The 27078-nt window shown below is 44.3% G+C and overlaps 1 protein-coding gene across 4 annotated transcripts in view; it reads right to left on the reverse strand.

Moving 5' to 3' along the window:
- PELI2 (pellino E3 ubiquitin protein ligase family member 2) overlaps positions 1 to 25706 on the reverse strand; it is a 202226-nt gene extending 176520 nt beyond the window's left edge. The window contains exon 1 of one of the 4 annotated variants that reach the window (XM_043918931.1): positions 25483 to 25706. In XM_043918931.1, coding sequence (XP_043774866.1) covers positions 25483 to 25505 — 23 coding nt within the window. In that variant the 5' untranslated portion in view covers positions 25506 to 25706. Of the gene's footprint in view, positions 1 to 9063; positions 9475 to 24644; positions 25057 to 25482 lie in introns of those variants that run through there. The other 3 variants (XM_043918930.1, XM_043918932.1, XM_043918929.1) reach the window with 3 other exon arrangements.
- Positions 25707 to 27078: the final 1372 nt, after the last annotated feature.

Raw genomic sequence — 27078 nt, forward strand, 5'->3', positions numbered from 1 at the left:
CTGAAGGTTCATGAGAGATTCTGGTCTGACAACATTTATGCTGCATTTAATTTTCCAGACCTAGACACACAGGAGACATAGTAACACCTGAAGAGTGTTAAACATTTTAGTTTTTGAATCACATCACTTTGTCTTAAATTGACTAAAACAAGTTACACTTTCATACAAATGATGGATGGTAACTAAACTCACTGTAGCAATCATTTTGCAAGGAATATAAGTCAAGGGACTATGCTATACACCTTAAGCATACACAGTGCTGTACGCCAACTCTATCTCAAAACTAAAAGAAAACAAAATAAACAAAAAACAAATTATACCTTTATCTCATCCATGGGAACTCCAGGTTTACAAAGAAACAATTCAGAACTGGGCACCGGCCATCACAGCCTGACGGTCCAAGCTTTGCCGCCAGCCTCTTGGGTTCCAACCAACCAGACAAGACTACTGTTCTTTTATTATTGAATGAACACTCTCTTTGGGTGACAGGACAACTAGACAAACTACAAGAGTAATGAGGATAGAAATAAACACTCAGCTGCTGTGTCAACTCCCACAAGCTCTGGCCAGCAATCCTCCAAGTTCCCTGCATCTGCACATTCTGCTGGCCTTGCTCCCTTGCCCGCAGAAAAACCAGCATCTCCTGAAAAGTCAGCTCCTAACTCGTCCACAGACCCTATCGGCTCTAGTGCGTGCATATCATCAATTTTTCCCTGTCTTATGGTGGAACCAAAATTTCAAACTGAAAACACTGAGTCCTCAGCATAAAGTTAAAAACTAAAAATAACTTTAAGCCTTCAACACTCTCTTTTCCTGCTAATTCCATGGGGAGGGCTTGACAGACCCTCCTAAAGAGGGTTGGCTTCTCCTTTGTCCTTGGCATCCGGGAGTGTGAAGTGGGCCTTAGGAAGCATCACTATGAACAAAGGTAGTGGAGGTGAAAGAGTTCCAGATGAGCTATTTCAAATCCTAAAAGATGATGCTGTTAAAGTGCTACACTCAATATGCCAGTAAATATGGAAAACTCAGCAGTGGCCATAGGACTGGAAAAGGTCAGTTTTCATTTCAATATCAAAGAAGGGGAAAGCCAAATAATGTTCAAACTACCACACAATTGTGTGCTCATTTCACATGCTAGCAAGGTAATGCTCAAAATCCTTCAAGCTAGGCTTTTTGAAGTACGTGAACCAAGAACTTCCAGATGTACAAGCTAGATTTAGAAAAGGCAGAGGAACCAGAAGATCAAATTCCCAACATTCGTTGGAACATAGAAAAAGCAAGAGAGTTCCAGGAAAAAAAATCTACTTCTGCTTCACTGACTATGCTAAAAGTCTTTTACTGTATGGATCATAACAAACTGTGGAAAATTCTTAAATAGAGGGAAATACCAGATCACCTGGCCTGCCTCCTGAGAAATCTGTATGCAGGTCAAGATGCTACAGTTAGAACTGGTCATGGAATAACAGACTGGTTCCAAGTGGGAAAGGAGTATGTCAAGGCTGTATATTTTCACCCTACTTATTTAAGTTATATGCAGAGTACATCATGCGAAATGCTGGGCTGGATGAATTCCAAGCTGGAATCAAGACTGCCGGGAGAAATATTAACAATCTCAGATATGCAGATGATACCACCCTTATGGCAGAAAGCAAAGAGGAACTAAAGAGCCTCTTGATGAAAGTGAAAGAGGAGAGTGAAAAAGCTGGCTTAAAACTCAACATTCAAAAAACTAAGATCATGGCATCCAGTCCCATCACTTCAAGGCAAATAGATGGGGAAAAAAATGAAAACAATGACAGACTTTATTTTCTTAGAATCCAAAATCACTGCAGACAGTGACTGCAGCCATGAAATTAAAAGACATTTGCTCCTTGGAAAAAAAGTTATGACCAACCTAGACAGCATATGAAAAAGCAGAGACATCACTTTGCTGACAAAGGTCTGTATAGCCAAAGCTATACTGGTTTTTCCTGTAGTCATGTACAGATGTGAGAGTTGGACTATGAAGGCTGAGCACTGAAGAATTGATGCTTTTGAACTGCTGTGCTGGAGAAGACGCTTGAGAGTTCCTTGGACTGCAAGGAGATCAAACCAGTCAATCCTAAAGGAAATCAACCCTGAATATTCATTGGAAGGACTGATGCTGAAGCTCCAATACTTTGGCCACCTGATGCAAAGATCAGACTCATTGGAGAAGACCCTGATGTTGGGAAAGACTGAAGACAGGAGGAGAAGGGGACAACAGAGGATGAGATGGTTAGATGGCATCACTGACTCAATGGACATGAGTTTGAGCAGACACCGGGAGATGGTGAAGGAGAGGGAAGCCTGGGGTCCTGCAGTTCATGGGGTCACAAAGAGTCAGACACAACTTGGCAACTGAACAACAACAAAGAAGGTTGGGGTCTTGCTGAGGGCTGTGTGGCCTCTGCACATAACCCTTTAGAGTAGCAGCCTTTACCCAGAAACTTTCAAAAGTAACTTCTTCCCAAAGAAGGAGTCATTTTTAAAGACTCACTTAAAATTAATGCTCTTTTTTTTTTTTAGCCTTCACCGTAAAAGTAAAATACAAATTAAGGATCCATTACTGTTATATTGACTCCTGCTTTTGCTACTTTAAAAAAGTTTGATTAATTTGCACATAACAAGAATATATTCAAATGATTCATTTTAAGCAACCACTAGTATCATTTTAAATCATTTAAAATAGGTACTCAGGATTGGAAAGAGTGTATTTGTTTGTACTTGGGAGGAAGAGGTTGTTATTACCTATTCTTTACAAATCCTAAAGATATTAATGGGAAAGCTGCATCAGTTCTGTAAAATTACAAACTTTTAAGATATAAGCATAATCAACTTAGATCTGTAGGTGGAAGAGACCTGCTCTGAACGACACGCTTGACGCACAACTCAGTCATAACCAACAGGGCTGCATCTTTGTTTCACAGATGCACACTAAGATGTCAACAAGGAAGAAATGAGAGAAGAGGGGGAGGAAGAAAGATTCTTTTTCAGACAATTACTCATTTCTGATGAAAGCAAATTTAAGCAGCAGTGACATGCCTCACCAATAACAGGCTTCAAATACTAAAATCCCACCTCTCCTTTTTAATAGGGAAGTTGGTGGGCACTACCCTCTCTAAAGGCAGGAGCTTGATTTACCAACTAGAAAGCTGGCTAATCAAATGGGAGGAGTGTGCAATGTGATTACTGTCAGGGCTTCTCCTGGCCCCAGCTTTTCTGTTTTTCATCTGTGCTAGGGGAATCTCCCTGGTTACCAGAATTATATTTTTAGAAACTTAACTTAAAAAAAAAAAACAACCTTGCAACATGGAAGAACCACAACAAGGCAAGCAGAAACCCAAAAACAGGCCCTTGGGCACTTCACTCAAAGTGAAAAAGGCCCTTGGGCACTTGACTCAAAAGTCAACCTAAGATGTAAAACACAGACCAAAATACAAAGGAACCCAAAGGAAAGGAAAGCAGGAAAGTAAACAATTGGAAGAGGAGGAACAGAGCAGGAAAAAGGAATTGGTTCAAGAAACGATATTATAGCAATAAACCAAAAACGACAGTTTACTCTGCTTACACTCTGCTTAGTAAATAAGCAACTGCATACACAAAACATTACTGTTTCATAACCAGTCTAAGACAATTAAATCTTGAAACCGCCAAATACAGAGAAAACCCAGTATTTTTCAATCCCATTCTGTTCAACCTCACAAGCCCTGCCTCGCTTTCTGCCCCTCCCCCGGCCAGCACCACACCAAGGCCAAGGATTGGGTAGGTTCTGCCCTATGATGCAGGGTATCTGAGAAGCCAGGCCTACACTTAGGTAATTAGGGATTCTGTGGCTTATCCAATGAGTCCACCTCCACCCAGCTGTCCCTGCAACTGTGTTGCCTACATCCTGAAAATCCCTCCAGCTCCTGTCGGCCGGACCAGCTAGAAACCCTTATAACCCCCATTCTTTCCCACAGCCTCCCTACATGTTTATCAATTTTGTCAGCAGGAAAGAAGAGAAAGCCCGGCTGGGAAAAGGCACCTGAGAAAACAAACACACCAATAACACAGGAGAAATAATTGTTTCAACATGAACTGAGTATTTCCATAATCATGCTATTGAGACTTCAAACAAGTTGTGTGCATGAAAAACAGACATTACTAGATTTACAAGATATTGAAAACAATTCGCTCACCGCATCTTTTCATTATGCCACAAGTCAAATACAGTTGGGAATAAAATGAATACTGTTTTAACTTGATGGATCAAATCTTTACAACTTTAATACTTCGTCATTGTTCACACATCTCTGACAATAAGACTCCACTTTTTCTTAAATGTGCCAAATAGATCATTTTACGAGTTGGAATTTGCAAAGCTCTGACTTTGGAAATTTGTAAATATGCTATTATACAATATTTCTGTAAAATAGTTGCCATTTCCATCTTTTACTGTAGACAAATAATAATTCGTGAATATTTTTCAGTCTTTGAAAGACAAAAAAAACCCAAAAAATCTCAGAACCACCTATACTTTGATTTGATTGAAAAGTTATAGGGAATCCCAAAGAGAAGATAAGTTCAAATTCTGAAAGATGCTTTGCTAATTCCACGGTAGAACTAAAACTCTGAACAGAAGATGCTTTGTGTAAAATACAGTTTGGGGTTTCAGCACTTTCTGCTAACTACATGTACCATTTTCAAAGAATGCTCCTGAACTTACTTTTACCTACTCATGAAAAATGACTACTGTAAACAAAAACAGCCAGTTCATGGAGAAAGCAATTTTCTGAGCATTGTGATGCTCTGATGAGCACAGAACAGACACAGGGTGCTGGGGGAGGGGGGCAGGCCGTATCCATTGGAAGCCTTGAGAGCAGAGAACGGAGCCCAGGGAGCACCCTCCTCCAGACATCCTGGGCCCCCGCAGAATCCAGAGAGGTAAGGAAGTGATGTCGGGGAGGAACTGCAGCCCAGAGCAGATCAGCTGGCCCTCGCTTCAAATTGAAATGTCTGCAATCACGTAACATTGCCACGAGATTGATCCAATCATCCCTCTTACAGGTTTCTGAACTCTTCTGCAAAGATGAATCTGTGTTTACGTCCCTAAATAAAGCATCTTGGCAACTTAAACTCGGAACAGTTTAAGATCTTAAATCCAAACCACCAGTCTCAAATCTGATTACACGGACAACTGTGACTTTTAAACAACCGATGGTAAAGTTAAAGATCACACAGGAAGGTGAGCAGCGGTTTTTCACACACGAACAATCCTGCTAAATACCCTGGGAAAGAAAACAAGCACAAAACCATCTTTTCTACACGTGTACATCATCTTCAGCGGAAGAATCAACCCTAACACACTCAGATCACAATATTCTGGAGGTGACAAGGAGACAGCGAACCTGGGGGAAAGGGTGCTATCTTGGCCACAGAACAGGATCCAATGGTTCCCTAAGCTTCAGGCAGCTTAGATTTTCATTCTTTTTCTTCACGCTAATTCAGATACAAAGCAATTACTTGTTACACAGCTCAAACTGCTCTTTTTTCTCTTTATTACTCAGTCCAATGACTGAAAAGAAATTTCTCAAATTTCACCTGAGAAAACCATCTTATTATGCACAGTCAACAGCCTCTCCCAAGGAAAGAAAAGTTATGGTGGGATTCTTAGGCTAATGAAAGCCATAAATCACCTTCCGGAAGAGGTGATCTTCCAGATCACCTTAGACCCCATCTTAGGCTCCTGGCTGTAAACTTGATGCCCGCATCTCCCCTGCAGTAAGTAGTAGATGAAAATCAGTTTTCACTGGGTGGGGGAAATTCACTTTGTTATCACCCAACCAAACCTTCCCAGCAGATGTAGGACCAGCCCCACAAAACCATCATCACCTCCACCCACAGGGTAGGGAAATGCAAAATGGCTTTTCAAGGGGGAGCTGGAACACAGACTAACTACACTGGCGAGCTCTTCACTGGAGACTCCTAGAGGAAGCTGCCAAAGGCAAACTGCCAAGGTCTCCCTGGAAAGGAATGATCTCAGAGTGCACACCTATGAAAAGAGGGGGAGGTGGGGAGGAAAGGGAAGAGAAAAAGAAAGTACCTTCAGCGTACCTTCTCACCTGCAGCGTGAGACCACTGGCAGGCATCCCATACAAATTCCAAGCTTATCCATCAATTAAAAACACTTGGCACTCAATAATTACATCAAAGGATGTCACAATCACCAAGGTCAGTGAGCTAGAGTACTCAACTATTATTTTTATTCTTGTTTAAACAAAAGGCATCCCTCTAACTGAACAGCCCTGGAGAATGATCTATCACATATGATATCTCGAGCTTTCCTTTCTGGTCCCAGTCCTCCTCAGTTGAAACCCAGATTTAATCTCATCTTCAACAACCCAACAGATTAAGTGAAACCACCAGTTTAGTTTAAAAGGTTAAAAATGTAATCTGGCAGTTAGTAGTGATGCTTCTAAATTATACGCTCTACAGAAGCAAATGTGTTTATTTTCTTGCCACACGATCTAAATCCAGAACCTGAGGGTTCTGATCAAAGAAGCTGAAGACCTCAACACTCCACCCCACCTCCTGGGAGACGCTGGAAAACCCAAATATGCAGAATGTAAGGGCACCAATGAAGCCCTTGGCCAACAGAAATGCCATCCCTACAGTCGGGTCTTATAGAGAGTTCAGTTACCTTTAAAATTATTTTTATTTTAAAAATCTAACTTACAAAATGTTTGAGAAGCACTGCAGAGGATTCCCTTGAGTTCCAGTTTTCTGCCTTTTAAATTTACAGTGTATTCAATGATTGCTAATGTTAAGAAGGATCAACAAGGCAAGCCTAACTCATCAAAGACAGACTCAAGCAGACTCATATTGGATTTGAAATAGCATCATCATGAATTGGAGTGTTTTATTTTTTTTTCTTCTACAAATCTTAAATGTCCTCATCACAAGAAAAAAAAAAATGTATGTATAGTGATGAACGTGAACTAGATTTACCACAGTGATCCTTTCACAATATATACAAATATCAAATCATCCTGTTGTACAATGCAAACAACTATGTTATACATGTGAGTTAGATATCACTTTTTAAAAATTTCCTCTACAGGGACTTCTGCTTAATCATCAGTTAATGTAAAACTTCAACGGTCCTTACGTGTGCCACTCCTGAAGCATTCTACTTCACTGAGCTCTGTTACTGGGTAAGACTGAGGTTACACGGTTAAAGTTACTTAATAAGCAGAAAATGCAGCATATTGTTAGTCGTTTTTTAACCCAATTACTTCTGGTACAGAAGTGACAAGAGTTCCAACTTTTGAAATATATCCTATCAGAAAAATAAAGGCTGTTTTCAACTTAATAATAGTCACCATGTATAGCTAATATATTTATAACATAAAGCCAAAATGTCAGCTCTTGGAGAAACTGCACTTGAGACAGATCTTCAGTAATAAACTGACTCATCAGCCAGCATTTCACCAAAAACCACTGAGCTACTGGCCCTAAACATCATTTCTCATTCTGAGAGAACACGTGCAATTTCTAGATCATAGTTTTATTGGCAGCAGGTGCCAGATAATACACCAGAAAGAAAATCAACAAGGCAAAAATAATCAGCCAAATACCATAATACAGTCTCTTGTTCTAACCCAATCAAAACTAAATGAACAAATTCATTAAGCCTCTTTATAGAACCACAATTCACAAATCATTCGGACTGCAGCTTACTGCCAAAGATCTGTGCACACGCTGAGAAGCAGACCATTTCCTTTCTCCTTGCTGGTAAGTCATGAGTCAGCACACTGCTTGTGTACGTTTGATACTCGAAATATAGCTTAGGGGTTGCAGAGGTACCACAAAGAATGTTCTTAATACAGATGATAATAATGTATACCACCACGCTGCTCTCCAACGGGTAGGTAATTTTTAAAAAATATCACCGCATTTCCCTCTTTGTTATAAATCTCATGAATAACCTGAATTTTAGACATTTCATTATCTATTATGGTCCTGCTAAGAACTGGAGTTGGAACGGAGAAAGGAGACAAATATTCATTGGAGAATTCGAACTTCTAAACAGCAGGCAGGGTGGGAAACTGGAGTGGGATGGGGGCAGAATAAAAGAAAACCAGGGAAGAAAGATGGCTTGTACCCCCTGCTCTACACAACTCTCTCCAGCAAAAGAAACAGAATTTAATGACAAGATTGCCGGTTCCTCGTGATAATGATTTTTTTTTTAAATAAACAAAGAAAAGGAATGAAAAAATAAACTCAAGTTTATTTCCAGAGCACCCCAGCTGTCTTGCTTCAAATATATAAGGAGCTGTACTCAACGTGGCAGAATGGAGGAAAAGTCAACAAACAGCAAGGATGTTTGTAGGGAGATGAAAAAAGAACACCAATTGGGAAACTGGCTGAACAGCAAACACATACATCTAAGCATGAAGCTCTCTAAAAATCAAAAGAAAAGAGTTGGAAAGGAAGAGATATAGAGTGCGAAAATACACAAACCCAACCAGCATGCAAACACAAAAACCAGCTGTGATAAATATCAGTGAAGAAATAATGGAAAGAATATTTATCTGTGACTTCAGAGTGGAAAGATAAGAAACCAGAGCAACTAATTTTAAGTTAAAAAAAAAAAGGTTTATCACCATCGAATTGTGTTTGGATCTACTGACTTTTCTCAGGAGATTTTTAATACTACAGTTAAAGCTGAAAGCTGAAATTCCTGTCAGCTTCAGACCACATCTCTGTACTCAGTCACTTTAACCCCTTATCTTTAAGTGTAAAACGAAAATTTTAAATCCACCATCATTTCAGGGCTAAGCAATTGCTAATGAGTGTTCACCCTGTTCATGTACTGAAGAACTCTTCAATAACCTTGGAAGATGCAAACAGGAGAATACTTTTAGGAAGCTAATTAAACACAAATGCATGAAATACCTACTGAAAAGTAAACAATCATTCTTGAAAGCCGGATCAGGGAGCGAAGAAATGGGGGAAGAGACCATCCGCATTAAAAGCTCACATTTCCAGAGCCACACTTACTCATCCATATTCTTGACCGTCCAGTGCCAGGCTGTAGCAGAACACGGGGACAGAGCACAGAAGAGGGAGACCCCAGCCCTACCCTGTCCAGGATCCATAAGGAAGGATGTTTACAAGGCACAGAGAGCTCTTGAGAAATAACTGCTCTAGCCTGGAGGAAAAGGGAGGAGGAGTCAGGAAGGGCATCTTGCTGGAGATAACAGCTGAGCTCAATCTTAGCAAGTGAGCAGGATGCAGCAAGCAGAGAGAACCATGTGTGTGAAAGCAATTGAGAAAAGAGGAGAAAGAAAGTTCTATGAACACATAGTTAGAAGTTAGTGTTAGTCACTCAGTCGTGTCTGACTTTGCAATTCGATGGACTGTAGCCCACCAGGCTCCTCTGTCCATGAAATTCTCTAGGCAAGAACCATTTCCTTCTCCATGAACACATAATGGGGGGGGGGGGGGGGCGGCAAAATGGGGCTCAGAAAGTAGGCCCCAAGGGCAAGGAAGTATGTTATCTTGGGCTTGACTGGATGTTTCTTGTGTAGAATTCAGTATTCTTCAAAGGGTCCTTTTCTTTAAGTACCTAAAAAACATTTTCAGAAATCATGCCTTTAGCATACACATTAACCTTTCAGAGATCTTTTAAAGCCTTCAAACAGTGGCTATAATAACCCTGAATAATTCTCCTAGTCCCACATATCCTGTTAGAACAGAGACCTTAGAAATCACAGGGCAATTCTGATTCTGCAAACCCACCTCAAAAAAAAAAAAAAGCAGAACTTGTGTTAGATAATCTGTTAATCAATATCTACTCTTTTTAAAAATATATACATTTGGCTTACTTTAAATGTCTTTCTAACATTAATAAAATTCTCTTAAAATCAGCGTCAGTTAACACTTCAAAAAACAGCCCATAAACCATGTATAAAATGAAGTACATAAAATATTCTTGTGCAGAGACAATATTACAAGTGAATGTGCAAAAAGTGAAAATAACATTAGCATCATGATGATTTGTCTTCCTTCTTCCAAAATTGTCATTAATATTCTCTATACATCTTTTCAACATACAGCTTTTTAAAATTAATTCCATATTACCTGAATATAAATAGTCTGCCTCAAAAAAAAATCCATTTACAAATTCATCAGTGGAGAAAAGCTAAATGATTAGTATTAATAATTAGTGTTAACCTCTAAAAGTTACAGGAATTGGACACAAACTTAAAACTGGTTTAACCCTGGGAGAAATTGGGGTGAAATAAGTACACAAGCGAAATTGAAGAGTACGTGACTTATGGTAGCTAACATGGTGAGTAGTCAAGTGCATTTTTTAAAAACCCAATTAGATCAGAGAAAGATGCATTTCAGCTGAGTAAAGGGCCACAGGAGAGCCTTTCTCCTGAGGGAATGCAAGCTCTATTGTCTGAATCTAATCTGAACGGAGGCAACAGGAAAAACAGGGGCAGGCATCCTCTGACCCTTTCATGGCCCTGAAGGAGAGGAACATAAAGGCAAGTGTAAGAGGACAAGCCATCACTGTGAGGAGGGGCCGGCTCCCCACGGAGCTGTCGCCCATACCATTGTGTACCCCAGCCCGGCTGGTCCAGAGGGAAATCGCCTGCCTTTCTACTGTCATAATCACAACTTCAGAATCTAATGCCAAACGTGAAGCATTCCACCCTTCAGATCGTAAACAAAAGGTACTACCAATAATGACATAAGATGTACAGGCTTTGAGAAGTCCAATATGGGCAAGCCTTAGAATCTGAGACCCGGATTCAAATTCCTGAGCTTCCAATCCTTTACTGTTAATAACTGTGCAGGATCCTAGGTGAAGCTCAATCTCCAGGCATCTCTGCTTCCCCATTTCTCCAAGGGTGGTGACATCACCTCCTCTGAGGGCTCAGGCAACTCAGCACCGGGCTGGCCGCAGGGACCGGGGCTCCCTAACAGGCATCTCACACTGCGCAAGGGACCTGGAGTGCTGCCTCCTGCGGTCAGAAGATGGTACAGCAGCTGAGAGACGGCAGGAAAGGGAAAGCCCTGCTGGGACCCCCATACTCCCTATAGAGAGAAAAGCCACTCCACCGAGCCGCCCCTGAAGATAGGGTGAAGGGGAGAACTTCTCCTCCAGAGGGTCCCCTCGTAGCTAAAGAAGCCAGCAGGCTCACCACCCTGGCTGAACTTTCCCAGCATACTCAGAGGAGCAGTGCTATTTCTTATCCAACATGGAGGCTGTATGCTTAATCATCAGGGACAGGATTTCTCAACTAGTAAACCCAAAACAGGAGCTTTGACAGTCATGGGAGGTGAAGGTGGTGGGTAGGAGGAGGACACACAAATTATTAAGGTGATGAAGATTTGTGTCTCTTCTCTCCCCTCTGGGGAAAACATGAGTTGTGCTATTGTTTAATATTTAAAACAGTAGTACATGGGCAGGCAACTATTATAAGACAATAATTCAATCGAAGGGCATTCTAGTGTGTAAACCACTCAAGTTTCGCCCTTGTGTAGTTTATTACATTATCAGAACCTCCTGATTTAATTACTTCCCTGCAGAGCGTCCAAGTCTCTGCTTTTCACCCATACAACATCTAACACTGCTCATCAAGAGGCTATATTTGTCCTTCAGTATTTTACCATCTGATATCTTAGGATGTCTATTTGTTAAGGATATTTTTTTTAGAAATCCGGGGTCATGTGCACCTCACATCTATAATGGAAAAGGCTTAACTGCCCTCACAGGAAGGTTGAAACTGAACAGCATAAAGCCACACCAGCTTCCAGAAGGGTCTAAGTCAACAGTTTCATCAAAGTCTTAATTGGCATCTGGTCTAAGTTAACACACTTAGAATAAGCAATTAAAAGGCACCACACCTTTCCTGGCCTGCTGTTGACCCTTTGCTTTTCAGATTAGCTAAGCCAGTGCTGCTGCTGTAACAAGTTGGACTGAGGACCATCGGAGAGGCAAAGGAGGGAATGTGGAGGGTCTTCCCCTTAATCAGGACTAACAGGAAGATCAAGAGACAGAAAGGGGAAAAAATCAACACACAGGGACATGAGAATCCAGGCAAATGCAGAGAGGAGAAGGGCTTGAAACCCCCTTTCCAAGCTGTAAACAAAATACAAATGTCAGCCTAAGTCATCACAGACAATGGCAAAAGAAGAAAGATTTCACCTGCCCAGGCTTAATCTGCTTAAAGTTCCTCTTTCCCAATGGATGATAAGCTCCAAGAAGGCAGGGACCACTGTTATCACCCCTTGTATCCCCAGTGTGAGAAGATGCCAGCCAACTGATGATACTTTATCTCCTTCCCCAAGGACTTCAATCTCCAGCCAAATCCTTCAAGGTTCCTAAACCCCATACCGTTACTATTACAGCTTTATAAAAATCCAGGCCAACTTTCAAAACTCTGCTCAAAGGCTGCCTTTTCCAGGATTTTTTCCCCAGTCTCCCAGCAATTCCCAGCAATTCCATTTGACCTTCACCCTGTGGAAAGAATCAGGCTTCACAGTAATACAAACCTACCTTCCAATAGTGCCCTGCCACTGATAAGGTGAGTTACCTGAACAGAAGCCTCACTTTCCAAATAATGCAATCTAACTCCTGGGACTGATTAAGAAAAACACAAAAGAATCTGGCACGCAGCACACCTGAAATAACGGCTCCCTCCATCCATCTCTCCTCGACACCACGTGTGGTTTGCTGCTTAGTTATTTGTCTCGCCCTTAGGTTGCAGGCCCCTGGAGGGCATTTCCTTATGTGGGTTCCTAAACGTTAGATCATCAGCATCGCCAAAACAGCAACCATAACAGCATCACCTCACACAAACTGAGTGGGTAATGTTTACTGCATACGCTTAGATACTGCCCAGTTATAGTATGTACAGTGAATTCCACATTTAATATATCCATACATGTGCAATAAAATATACCTACCTATACATTTGTACAGGTTTTAGTGTAGTTTTAGTATAGTTTTTCTTTTTTTTTTTTTTTTAAGTATTTATTTATTTGGCCACGTCAGGTCTGAGCTGTGGCATTAGGGGTCTTCCTTGCTTCATGCGGACTCTTTCGTTGCAGTCCACAGATTCCGTAGTTGTGGCACTTGGGCTTAGTTGCTCGGCTGTATGTGGGATCTTCGTTCCCCTACCAGGGATTGAACCCACAGGGATTGCCCCTACATTGGGCAGATCCTTAACCAATGGACCATCAGGGAAGTCCCTTTAGTGTAGTTTTAAACTTTACAATCTACAAAATTTTTTTTTTGTTTTTTTTTTCCACTTATTTTTATTAGTTGGAGGCTAATTACTTTACAATATTGTAGTGGTTTTTGTCATACATTGATATGAATTAGCCATGGATTTACATGTATTCCCCATCCCGATCCCCCCTCCCACCTCCCTCTCTACCGGATCCCTCTGGGTCTTCCCAGTGCACCAGGCCCGAGCACTTGTCTCATGCATCCAACCTGGGCTGGTGATCTGTTTCACCCTAGATAATATACATGTTTCGATGCTGTTCTCTCGAAACATCCCACCCTCGCCTTCTCCCACAGAGTCCAAAAGTCTGTTCTGTACATCTGTGTCTCCTCTTCTGTCCTGCGTATAGGTTATCATTACCAAAATTATAAAAGCTACAAAATACACCATTTGGGCATTTATTTAAATTTCTTTTACACTTAGTTGATAAATTTTAAATGCAAAAGTTTTCATTTTATATTATCAGTACTTCTGATTACAGATGACAAACGTTGAAACTTTTTAAACAGAATTTGGGGGGATTTTAAGATATTCCATTCATTTCAGCTACTACAGGAATCCTTTTTCCTCTTTTTATGTCAAGCTGCTTGCTCACTTGGAAGGCAGTCACTTGCAGAGCCTGTGCCTGTAGTTCTTTCTCTCCATCCTGAGGACCGTGTTCATGGCTGGCAGCTCTGCAGTCACACTGTCTGCTTCTGAAGGGAGAACACTGCACCATGCCAGGCCACCTTCTGAAGTTGCTTGCCCCCTGGCCAGCACACAACCCACGGGGAAAAAGAGACCCAGGAACGATACTTCCTTCGTACCACTGACAGTCACAGGTACAACTCATACAAATGAACTCTTCATTGCCCTGCACCTGTAGGATGTTAGTATAGATGACCTCCCCACCTCCTCAAATCTCTGTTAGTTCTGTTATTTCATTTCTGGGTGGCCTTTAAAAGCCTGAAAGTCCATCATCCATGAGCTGTCCTGGGGTTAAAGCTGCTTACGCTCCAATCTTCCAGAAGCATGGTTATCAGCTCTGCTGGGTCATTCTTCAACTGCCTGCTCTCAAAGAATTTCAGGAGATAATATTGATTACGGAGATTAATGAATGTAGAGAGACTCACAGATGACTTACACATAATAAACTTATTCCACAAATGCTTTTGTTAGCTAAGCTTTTCAGGCCATACAGTACTTAATGTTTGGAATAACTCAATCTAAAAGGCTGAAGTTGTGCTTATTAAAATAATCAATAACCTGAAGGAAACAAAAACTCAGTGAATTAATTCCCATTAGTCTGTCAGATGTGACAACTGAACCACATGCCAGTGTGATACTGTGGTGTCTCAGCTGTCTACTGCTGTGTAACAAACCACCCCCAAACACAACGGCTTCTGAGGACAGCCAGCACTTGGAACTCATTGATTCGGCAGAATGAGAAGGAAATTGTGCATCTTTGCTCCATGTGGTGTGGCCTGGGCAGCCTGATGGGCCCAAGGAGCCAAGATGGCTTTACTCAAGGTCAGTTGCCTCAGCAGAGTGGTTGGAGTGGCTGGGGGCTGGCCAGGCCTCTCTCTTTTGTAATCCTGCCAGGGCCATCCTCTCCAGCAGGGCGGTCAAGACTTCTTCACATGGCAGCTGCCTTCTAAGAAGGTGCTCTAGACTGAATTTATATGTTGAAGTCCTCAGCCTCAGTACATTTCAGAATGTGAATGTGTTAGGAGACAAGGTCTTTAAAGAGGTGTGTGCATGCGTGCTAAGTTGCTTCAGTCATGTCCAACTTTCTGTGACCCCGGACTGGAGTCTACCAGGCTCTGTTGTCCATGGGATTCTCTGGGCAACAACACTGGAATAGGTTGCCATGCCCTTCTCCAGGGGATCTTCCCAACCCAAGGATCGAACCCACGTCTCCTGCACTGCAGGCAGATTTTTTACCACTGAGGCACTGGGGAAGCCCCTTTAAAGAGATTAAAATCAAGGTTAAGTTAGGTCATGTAAGTGGGCCCTAATCCAACATGACCAGTGTCCTTATACGAGGGGCAGGGCCACCAAGGATGGGCACCCACACAAGAAAAAGCCACATGAGGACATAGCAAGAGACAGTAATCTGCAAGCCACGGAGGGAGGCCTCGGGAGAAACCCAACCTGCTGACACCTTATCTTGGACTTCCAGCTTGCAGAACTATGAGCAAGTAAGTTTCTGCTGTTTAAGCCACCCAGCCTATGGTGTTTTGTTATATAGCAGCCTGGCAGATTAGTATAGAGAACAAAAACGGAAGCTAGAACACCCCTTAAGGCAGCCTCCAAAAGTCACAGACCTCCGTCACAAAGATGGTTCAGAGCAAATCACAAAACCAGCCCAGATGCAGGGGGAGGGGAGTCACCGCCTCAGAGAGGTCCAGCATGCAGGCCTGATTTGCAGATGCTTGGGGAAAAACATGGGTCTAAGTTAAAACCCCAAGTTCTCTTAGCTGATCTCCAACTGGTTGCAAGTCCGACTGGGAAAGTCAGGTCATGTCCACCTCAACACACGGCCTTTAGATACAGTTCTTTCACTGAATGGTTTACAGAGTCAAACAACTGAATGCTTATTATGTGGAAATAGTTCAAGAATGCCAAAACCCTGTTGAGAAGCATACATTGCTCACACACACAGTGCAGTCCTCTGTTCTCTCCAGTAGCTCTCCTGCATACCTTAGACAAACAGCTATGGAGCAAAACGACAGAGTCCATTCTGCATTCTATCCAAGAGCATGTTATAATAAAAGCACCCAAATGCTAATGCAGTCTCACGTACCACAGCAAGGACCCAGTCTGTAAGTTTCTGGGGATCTGGCAAGAAGCACACTTCTTTGTGTTTGTGGACCTTGCACAAAAAGGGCGGGATTTCCTCAAGGTAATCAGTTCATCAATCAAGCGCTCCAGAAACCCCTCCTTGCGCACCCATCACAAGCTCTGAAGGTAGATAGAGGCCCCACAACCCTGCAGCAGGAGGCACAAGAAGGCCAGGTACAGACTGAAGGGGGGGCGGGAAGGTGGGCTTTGAAGGCGCCTAGAAGGTGCTTGGTACTAGTAAACAGCCGTTCCATACCAACAGCCTGGAAGGCAAACACACAACTGCCTGCTTGGGTTGGATTCTGCTAAACCAGGACTAATTAGAATGGGAGCACAAGGCTAGAGACTCTTATCCTAAACACAGAGCAAAAAGGCAGGGTATGAATGGAGTTAAGCGTTTCCAAGTGAGAGGCATTATGCAGGCTGGACATAAAACCTCAATCAAGAATGACTTGCAGTAGTCTTAAATCTACTGCTGAAAATACCCTCAATGCATACTTATTAGGTCTGTCATCCAGGAGGAGGCGTGCACCCCAGCCATCGTTAGCCCGCACTAATGACCACGGCCTTTCAGCCCCACCCCCGTGCACCGCAGGGCAGCTCCAGCAGCTGGTGGACCGGGAACAGATGGCCCGCTTCCCTTCCAGGCAGAACGTTCTGCAGGTGACAGAATGACTGTTAGGTGACTGACAAAAAGAAAAAGTTGAAACAGGAGTATCTGATGTCAGTAAAGTACATGTTTAGTATCGCAGGGAGCCTTTAACTTGGGCCCTTCAGGTGGGGAGGGTTGTTTACAAAACTGCATCTGTGTTCGGGAATCTGCATTCCTTCCCAAGCGAGGAAATGGTCCCTGAGCCCCAGAGATGAGGCTGAGTTGAGCAGGGCGCTGCAGTGTGCCAGAGAAATGCCACCTCCCGTGCACCTGAAAAGGTGTACCTCGTACCCTAAGGGGGGGAACCCTGTCCTCTAGGAGGGAAGAGCAAATCGTCTCAAGGAGCCCTAGAGAATGCAATTACCACCCTGAGCACGCGACACTGATAGACTACTCGGAATCCTTTGGCCCATAAGAGTGGAACCCATCCAGTGTGGCTTAGACAGGAATGAAAGTGAAGAAAAAACTGGGAAAAGGTGGGAGCTCTCAGAGGATACAGAATTACTTTCTGAGAAATGTTTCCCCTGATTTGTGTATCTTCTAGGGTCCCACTACCTTATCCCTTGCACTTGACCCAACTAGCCCCCACTGCCCTGCCACCCAAGCACTCTCTTGCCCCGTGTCCTGCGTCAGATTTCCCGGGGCCCTCTCTGAATTAAAGCTGTATCTCCCAAGGTGCTCGCTCGTCTGCACCGCCCACCTCTTGCACTGAAAGGTGAGCTCCCTGCAGGGCAGCCCAGTGCCCAGGGCAGAGCGGCTCCTCGGTCAGTATTCCTGAGTCAGTCAATGAGTCGCAGCCCACTCACAACCCAGGAGTGGTGTGACTGGATGTCTTGAGGGACAGGAATGAGATCCTGGCTCCCACACGCCCTGGTGCCTCTCGGCCTGAGCTTCTCCTTCCACCCCCTCGCTGCTGCAGCCCGTTCTGCAGAAGTGCTTTCTCTGCTCCCAGTTTCCGAGCTGCCAGTCCAGCTACTGAATCCCAGTCCCATAGGATAAAGTCCCAAATTCTGCCGGGCTTGTCCTCCCACCCTCCTGGCCCACATGATTCATTTCAACCACTCTCTTCCAGCCATTTGGGACTTTTCTCCATTCCTCAAAGGAGCATGTGTGCTCATCTTTGGATCTTAGAATACTGTGGCCCGTCCTAGAGCAATTGTTCCCTCTAACCTCCACCTGGCTATCCTCTTCTTGTCCTGGCACAGGGTTAGGCGATCCATCGTGCTCCCCCATCACAGCCTATGCTCTAAACCGCTCTCTATGGAGGCTCCACAGCAGCAGAGATGATACCTGTCTTGTTCAGTGCATCCCTTAGAGCCAAGGACAGCATCTGACGTGTAGCAGATGCTCAAATATTGGTGGAATAAATAAATGAACTGTATATTTGTAATAGCTGTTCCCTAAAGGGTTGTGACAAGAATAAGACAGTAATTCACATGTCCGCTTTGCCTAGCTATATCCCCCGTGCCTGGAAGCATACAATCCCATTAAATATTTGTTGAATGAATAAATTCCTGGCTTGCCTGATGTAACTCCACCCCTTTCTCTCCCACTTGGGGGAACACAGCAGAATGCAAGTAGGTAAAGTCACATTATTACCGAGACATCTTGGAATCATCTGAAAGATCCACACTTTATTATGTGTCATAAATTACTGGCCACATACCTCAAAACTGATCATCACATGGAAGGTGGCTGAGACAGTGGTTGAGAACAGCTGATTTAGACAAAGCTAAGAACTATGAAGCACTTTTTGCTCTCCTTATTTTTATTCTCCAGAAGATGAAGGTAATAGTAAGCTCAATAAGAACTGTTAACAGAATCATTCTTACCTTCCATTTTCTTCTTATAAAATAGATTCTGCTCACCCTAGGAGAAACCCTTAGTTAAATCAGATGTTGTTGGAAATTCCTGTTCAGTTATTTTACTCCCACACCAACGAGCTCCATCAAGGGCTACTGTCTCCATTCCAAAGCCAATCCATGTCTCCATGTTGCTGATTCCTGTGTAGCAGACACAAAACCTCTGCCTCAACATGACAAGGCTGGTCTCCTTCAAATACGACAACTGACATGTTTTCGGTTTTTTGGTCTTTTCTGTATACATGTTTCATCCTTTTGCCAATTTTACCAATATGTGTTGGGAAAGCTGCTGGAGGGCTTTCCAGGTGACGCTAGTGGTAAAGAACCCAACTGCCAGTGCAGGAGACTTAAGAGACATGGGTTCGATCCCTGGGTCAGGAAGATTCCCTGGAAAAGGCCGTGGCAACCCACTTCAGTATTCTTGCCTGGAGAATCTCATGGACAGAGGAGCCTGATGGGCTACAGTCCATAGGGTCACACAGAGTCAGACAGGACTGAAGCGACTTAGCATGCACACATGCAAAGTTACTAAAACCTGAAGCAAGCTGGTTTTGCTTTTATTTACCTAAAGCATCCCCAAATATGGATCACCTGATGAAATACAACTGAAAATGAAAAGTCCCAATGAAGGTTTCAGGCTTGGTGTGTTAAAGAGAGAAACAAATAAATCTGAGAGACCCAGACAAGAAACCACACAGACAGCCACATACTCCAAACAAGGCTAAAGTTAGTAAAGGAAAATATAGCAACTCAAAGCCACTCACATCACAACCCTTTATAGCCTACAGAAGTAGACACCCCATCCACACAAACAGATCTGTGCTCTTCAGATCACCCCAAACGCTGAGAGATAGCAAAGATTTTCTTTTGTTTTGCTTTGTTTTTAAGTTCAAAGACCTTTCAGTCTATAAAGGATGCTGGCGTTTGATGTTTAGGCCCAAATTAGAGAGGAGGACAAGAAAAGGAAAAGTGTTAGGATGTATTTTAAGGTTTCTTATTACTACGAAGGGGAGGGGCCAAGGCACAGTGCCAAGGTTAAGACAAAACTGGCATCTAGAAATTGGAGCTGCTTGTTTCAAAAAATAAAGACCATAAACTCTCCCAGCAACAGCCCTCTTTGTCTTACCTGATAAAATGCTGCGCAATCCAAAGGGAAAACCACACGTACCCCCTGATCTTTTGTAGATCTTGAGCAGTTTCAACTACAACATGTTATTTTTGAGTCATATCTGCAGAAATTCTTAATCTTTTTTTGTGCAAAGGATCCTTCTGGCAGTCTTTAAAGTATACTGAGCCCTTTGCAGAAAAATAATTTTACATGTATAAAATACAATACACAAAAGGCTTAAAAATGAAGTCAATCATACTTGGTTATCAAAGATAAGTTGTGATACAATAACGTGTGTATTTCTGGACTAATGCATTAAATAGCAAATCCAGCAGCAGGTCTATTTGTTGCCTATACACATAATTGAGTAAAATATTAAATCTCAGTTTGAATCCAGTAAAAGTAAAGATATATTTTCCCGCCATCCCAGTTCAAGGGCTCCCTGGATTCCATCTGTGAACTCTACGTTAAAAACCTTTGGTTGAGAGATCCAGTAAAAATACATTTTGTGAAGCACAAATGAAAAAGAAAGGTTTGCAAAAGGCATTATCCATTCAGCAGGGAGGTGAGGGGAACTAAGAGTAAAGCAATATGTTTCCAAAAATCATGATGGGCCATTAGTCAGCAAGAGAGCTGCATGCTTCAAATTGAATCCAGAAAGAGATTCCACTTCCCTCATGCAAGTTACACAAAAGCTGAAGCTTTGGGGAACTGATAGCACTGCTGGAATCTGCCCTGAAGTGGGGACCTGTGACCCGGCAGTGCAGTGATCCAGCTCAACTACTAACTTGAACAAACCTCCTTCCTTCTGGGAGTCTCACTTTCCTCATCAGTAAAATTAAAGAGTGAAGTATGGACCATGGCCTCTTAGGGCCCTTTCAGTTCTAAAATTTTATCATCAGATTATCTCTTCCTTGTGCTGGTTATTTTAGCCTACTGAGCTTAATTTTGAAACATCACTGCCCTCCTAAAACCTGAAACAGAAAGTTTTATCAAATTTTGAACACCCTCATGTACAATCTAACACCAATGTGTCAGATATATGTATACCATTACAACTTTAAAAAGTGCCTATTTTGCACATACCAACTTCCGAAAAAGTAATCACAGAATCAATCTTTTCCAGTATTAAACCACAGTTCCCATTCAAATTCTAGCACCACCACCTTAGGAATACACAAAATCAATGCATGCTAAACTACTGAGATTATGTTAACTATGTTTTCCACATTTGAGCCACTGACCAACATTACAGGATATAAACCAGAAAGGTTCTTGACAACTACCCAATTCAATCATATTTCATTATTGCTAAAGAAACAGGAAGAAAGTGAGGGTTGGGTGCATGTACTCAGTCATGTCTGATTCTTTGTGACCCCATGGACTGTAGCCCACCAGGCTCCTCTATCCATGTAACTTTCCAGCAAGAATACTGGAGCGGGTTTCCTACTCCAGAGGATCTTCCTGACCCAAACAGCCTCTGCAGCACCTCCCGCATTGGCAGGCAGATTCTTTACCACTGGGCCAATTGGGAAGCCAGAGGGTGAAGGACTAAGCCACTACCACAAAGCCAGTGGGCAAGAAAGGAGAAATTCAGTCCAGGTCTCCTGAATGCTGGTTCATACTCTTACCAACAAACTACATCGAACTACCTCTCAAATCCTCACACACTTCCCCAAGTTTAACATTTTAGCCAGGTTTAAAATGAACAGCAAAAAAGACCTGACAGGTAGATAGTCATTTCTCTATCTTTCATTACGTAATGGACACAGCAAAAAGTTGTGGTTCTGATGCATTCACTGGCTGGAATCATGAAAAAATTAAATTCTACCAAGCTACTACAAAAATGATGACCCTACTAAAATCCTAACTGGGATTCTCTTAACATTGTGTAATGCATGAAAAGACACAGAAGTATTTGTGTATGAATATAGACATATACGTATATAGCTCCTCAATCTGCACTCCAGGATTTCTTAGCAACATTTTACTACAGAATTTAGGAGAGAAAAAAAAAGGCAATCACACAACAATTTTGTTTAATGAAAAATGCACTGTATAAGCAAAAAGTTTTTTATTAATACTAATATAGGGCATTTTTAGATTTCAAGATTAATTTCATCAATAAAAAAATCTACTAGAAACTCTGACATTATGTTATAGATGATCAGACATGCAACATTGATGATAATTTTTATTTGATCATCACTGGTGATTTAAGAGGGAGGGCACTACCTCAAGTCCTAAGGGTAGGATAATGATTAATAAGGGTTGCCTTAGAGTCTACCTACCTTCTCACTATTTCCCCACATTCTTCAGTGTGTTCAGTATTGTTAGAGAGTCAGAGAACTACTCTCAAAAACAGAAAATGGCCCCAATTCTTCTCACGTATTGAAAAACCATACTTAGCATCTTCTCAGAGCCTGGTCTCAACTCACCTTTCACCTCCTCAGAGAAACCTTCCCTGCCTTCTCAGCGAAAGAAGGCAAGACCTGCCTATTGCAGAAGTCTCCTAAGCTAACCCATTTCTGTTGAGAACTTGGCAGCGCCCGAAACTGCCATTTATTATTCATTTGTTTACATGTTTCCTTCTGGTTATACCTGCCACTCCACACTACAGTGATATAGCCCCCTGTGCACTTCTGGATCCTCCATGCCTAAACAGTGCTGGCACATAGTAGGTGCACACAAACTGCTGAGTGGCCTAAAATATTAATGTCAGTGCTAAATCCGTCATGGACTTCCCTTGTAGCTCAGTCTGTAAAGAATCTGCCTGCAGTGCAGGAGACCCGGGTTTGACCCCTGGGGTAGGAAGATCCCCTGGAGAAGGAAATGGCAACCCACTCCAATATCCTTGCCTGGAGAATCTCATGGACACAGGAGCCTGGTGGGCTACAGTCCATGGGGTTGCAAAGAGTCCCTCACGACTGAGCAACTAACACTTAATTCCATCATACTAAGTGTCTCCTGGAAAAACCTTTGTAAATAACAGAGCACATGCAGTGGGCAAAGTATTTACATAGCCTGCTTTAGTAGAAGCCTGATCGGAGGACAATTCAGGGGGAAAATCCTTTTCGGGGTTTTGGAATGTCCTGCACTTCCAGCTATGAACACAAACCCTCTCCAGACCCACTCACACCCTGCTTTCATGAAACATCTCAACGACTATTTCCTCAAAAGGAAATAATGAAATAAAGTCCTGGCCTAAGTTAATCTTTCGTGTCAGGTTCACAATGTTAAACATACTTTGAAGCCAGCCACACAAACAAAACCAAACTGCACAAAATTAGGCTGGGCTGAGGTTACATAAGACAAACTAAACTCTAGGTTTTTGCCTGCCAGTCCTTTCTCCTTCCACTGAATCTTGCTGTTTGGCTTTTAAGTGCAATTAGATCCAGGTGAGAAAAATGCTTATCTGCAGACAGCTTCCAAATAGGTAAATGAGCTTTCCAATGATACTCCACCTAACACTGTAGCTACAAAGTACACCAAACTGGGCAACTTTGAGCTGGGCTGTGTCTGGAAGCTTCTCTTAAAAATTCGTCGCTTTAAAATTATCTTCAAGTCGGCACTTACTTCAAGGTATTCAGTTATCAAAACACATTTTTCAGAGTGCCCTGAGTTTTTCCATACCCATGACTCTTCACATGTGTGCTAAGCCTACCTTTCAGCACCCGTAATGTTCAGAACACAAGTCTTTCAAGAGAGGAGGACAAAAGCGCGGGTTTCCGAGAGTGACAGATCCAAAGGAAAAAATAATCCTTTCTCTTTTCTTTTCCAAGGCTAAACCCAAATTGCTCCTTCTCCCGAATTTACCGCACTTCCCCCACCCCATTCCACTCCCCTTTCACTGCCCACTTTATCCTGCTTTAATCCCAGCGAAGCCTCTCTCTAGGCTTATTAAGGGTAAACAATAGAAATGTCATAAGTAAACTCAGGAAGTAGATGAAGTCTCTAATTGCTGCCGTTTAAAGATTGTAGATAATTACTATCTTCAGAATGTGGTTTTCACAAGCCGAGAGGGAGCAGAGGCTGGCGAGCTCCCCGCCGTTGGGAGGACATCTGCGAGGCCGAATTCCAGGACCGAGGGCCAGAGAGGATGCAGCCCCGCGCGCCCCGGAGCCCCGGCGGGCGCAGCGGCTTTCCTGCCCGCTCCACGACACTCCGGGCGGAGAGAGCCGAGGGCCGGCCCGGCCGCCCGGGTCGCAGACAGTTCACTGCCCTCGGGCTGCGGCTGCCGCGGCGGTCACCATAACAATATGCAAGGCGCTGCCCGCGGACGCCCCTCGCGCGGATCCCACAGCCCGCAGCGCCAAGCCGCCGGTGCCGCGCCTGGAGTTCCGGGCCCGGGGCTCACAGTAAGCCGGAGCAGAGGGACCCTGGGGGCCTCTCACTTTCGCCACGGTGGCGGGGTGGTCCTCGGACACTGCGAGGTGCCCACGACGGCTGTGCTTCAACCCTGGTCCCTATCCCCGATACCCGGCCCGGGGCACGCGGGGAAGTCGAGCCCCTGCCCCCGCGGTACTGCCGAGGACTTGGTCCCCGAACGCTATGCCCCGCGGGGCTTCGAGGTCGCCCCAGTCCCCGCCGCTGCCTTCGCCCCGGGCTGGCCGCCCTCCGCCACTTCCCTCGCCACCGTCCTCGGCGCGGATAGCGCATCCTTGTGCCCGCCGCAGCCCCGCGCGCGCGGATGGGGGCATCCCACCCCCACTCCCGCCGTCCCAGCCCTCCGAGACGCTCCTACCGGCCCAAGCGCCCTACCGATGGCCAGAGAACCCCCAAACCACCCCGATGGCCCTGCTCCGGGATGTGGGTGCACGGCGGCCACCCAGCCCGGAGCGCTTGCTGCCCGCCCCCAAGCTCCCCTGGTCGGGGATCCCCGGACTCACCCCAGTACCACCAGCTCCCCGTATTTCACGGGCTCCTTATTGGGGGCGCAGTGCTCCTCCTGGCCGGGGGAAAACATGGAGCCCTGCTCGGCCGCCGCCGCCGCCGCCTCCGCCGCGATCCCCGCCGAGTCCGCGCCGCCGCTACAATCCCATCCCGAGAAGGGAGTGAGCGCGCCGGGGAAGGGCACGGCGGCGAAGGGGGCGCGAGGCGGCCAGTCCCGCGGCTGCTCCGTCGTGGCTGCGTGGCTGCCCTGCCGGGCTCTCTGGAGCTCCGCGCGCCGCGGCTGCCCCGAGCTGGACTCGGCAACAAATGGGACCGGGCAGCAGGGAGACCCACCGCGCCAAGCGCCGCAGCCGCCGCCGCCGCCGCCGAAGCCCCGGGGGAGGGAGGAAAGGAGGGAGCGAGCCGGGGAGGGGCGGGGGCAGCGGGCGGGGGAGGGGCGGGGGCCGGACCGCAGGGCCGCCCCGCCCGCGCGCGGGCAGGTGGGAGCCGCCCCGCCCTCCGCGAGACGCCCGCAGCCCCCCGCCCACCCGGCGCCCCCTCCCCCGGCGCGGGGGGCCGCCCGGGCCCGCTCCCCGCCCCGCTCGGGCCCAGCCGCGGCTCGCCCCCGTGTTATGTAAACATAGAGTAAAAGGGAAAGGAAGTTCTTAAAGGAGCAGCTCTATTTTTTTTTTTTTCCTCTCGCTTCCTTCCCCAAACTTAACAGCGCGGGCACCTCAGCCCTGGTCACCGAGTTGTCCGGTGGCCGAAGGCTGCGCGAGATCCCCGGAAGCACGGCGGTTTAGGTCCCCAAGCCTAAGTTAGTTTCCTCGGGTTAGCTAGCTGTAAATAAAGAACCTGCTCTCCGGATATGGGAGCATTTGCTTTCCCGGTGTCACCGTGTCGCGGCAAACATTCGGAGGTGTTCCACACGCGCATCTGGTGCCTCCTCTTCCAAAACCCAGTCTTTTAAAGCTTGAAGAAGTCTAGAAATTTGGAGGCCTTTGCCAATTGGCACTGGATTAGAGGGAGTTTTGAAGGCGCTTGGAGCACCCCTCCATTGTGCAGGATGTAGCAACCCGGTCTGTCGTCAGCAGACTTCCACGTGGTTCAAAAAAAAAGTTATGTGTGTGTGTTTTAACCCATACTCTCTCCCCTTTCCCATACCTTGTGTCAATCCCCTGAGCAATTTAAAAGAAAATTATTTCAGTAAACTTTTTAGTGAATATAAAGGTTCCTGTATTATCATAAAGCCAACACATGATGTTTGCTTTTTTCTGCGTTTCTAGTTGCTAGGCTTTGAAATATTTTCGAGTATAATAGATTTACTGACTGCTGTTTCTCATCATGCAGTATTTTGTTTTACCATTTATTAAGCACTCATATTGGACACTGCATATTAGTCAGTCACTGCCTCTCAAAAAATATTTAAATACACACGGCAAACCCTATGTATAAACACTGACGGGTTGGCTATGACCCTAAGTAAAGGACTAGGGAAAGAAAATTTCATCAGAATTGCGATAACCTTCTATTGTGCTGTTCAGTACCCCTTGTCTAACATTCTCTGATAGATTATTGCTACAGTGACATGATCTGCAGGAAATTTTACTTCAGTTAGTGACTAATTTTTTTTAATTGGGGCTTTAGAATTAAATTGTTTCAAAGTAACTAAAGCCACACCACTGGTAAATAAAACACACACAAAAAATTTAAACAACTTAACTTCACCTAAGTATAAAAATTCTTTACTTCAACTGCACACAGCTATCCTGCATATTTTACATATCCTCTGTAACACATGTGTTACATGTGTGTGTATTATTATGAGTTTTAACCAACAATCCTTCACTAAAGGGTTGAATGCTTTCTCATCACTAGTGTCTTGGTGTGAATTTCTGTCTGAATTTCTCTGCCTAATTAATGTAGTCTTCATCTATCTACTCTATTCTCCTACTTACCATATAGATGTGTGACTAGCAAAGGACTATCAGAATCATGCTGCGGTTCTGAAGTCCCCGGTTATTACAGTACCTGGCTTTGCCATTCTAACTTCTCCAGGCTTGTTCTGTTGCTGCTGCTGCTCTCTAGGCTACAATTACCCCCTCTCTTCTTCTCTCTTGGCATGCTGTGCTTTTGTGCATTGCATTACACTGTTCCGGCTCCATTTCCTCCTTGCTGTGCTCTGCATCTGCTCTTAGGAAGATGGAAACAAACATTTATTAACCTCCTACTAAGCTTCAAACACTAGGCTGAGAGTTTCCCATAGGGTGCCAGTCTTTGCAGGACCTCCGTTCTAGCTGTCTGCGAGAGTTTCCCATAGAGCATCTGAATTCCAAAAGGCCATCTCTCTCTTTTTGCTCTCCTGCATTTCTTTGAGCTTGTTTAAAGTTCTTCATCAGGTCTATCTTTATCAGAGTTACTTACAGGAAATGTTGCTTTGGATCTAGTTTT

This window comes from Cervus elaphus, chromosome 12, assembly GCF_910594005.1.
Source record: "Cervus elaphus chromosome 12, mCerEla1.1, whole genome shotgun sequence".
Lineage (NCBI taxonomy): Eukaryota > Metazoa > Chordata > Mammalia > Artiodactyla > Cervidae > Cervus > Cervus elaphus.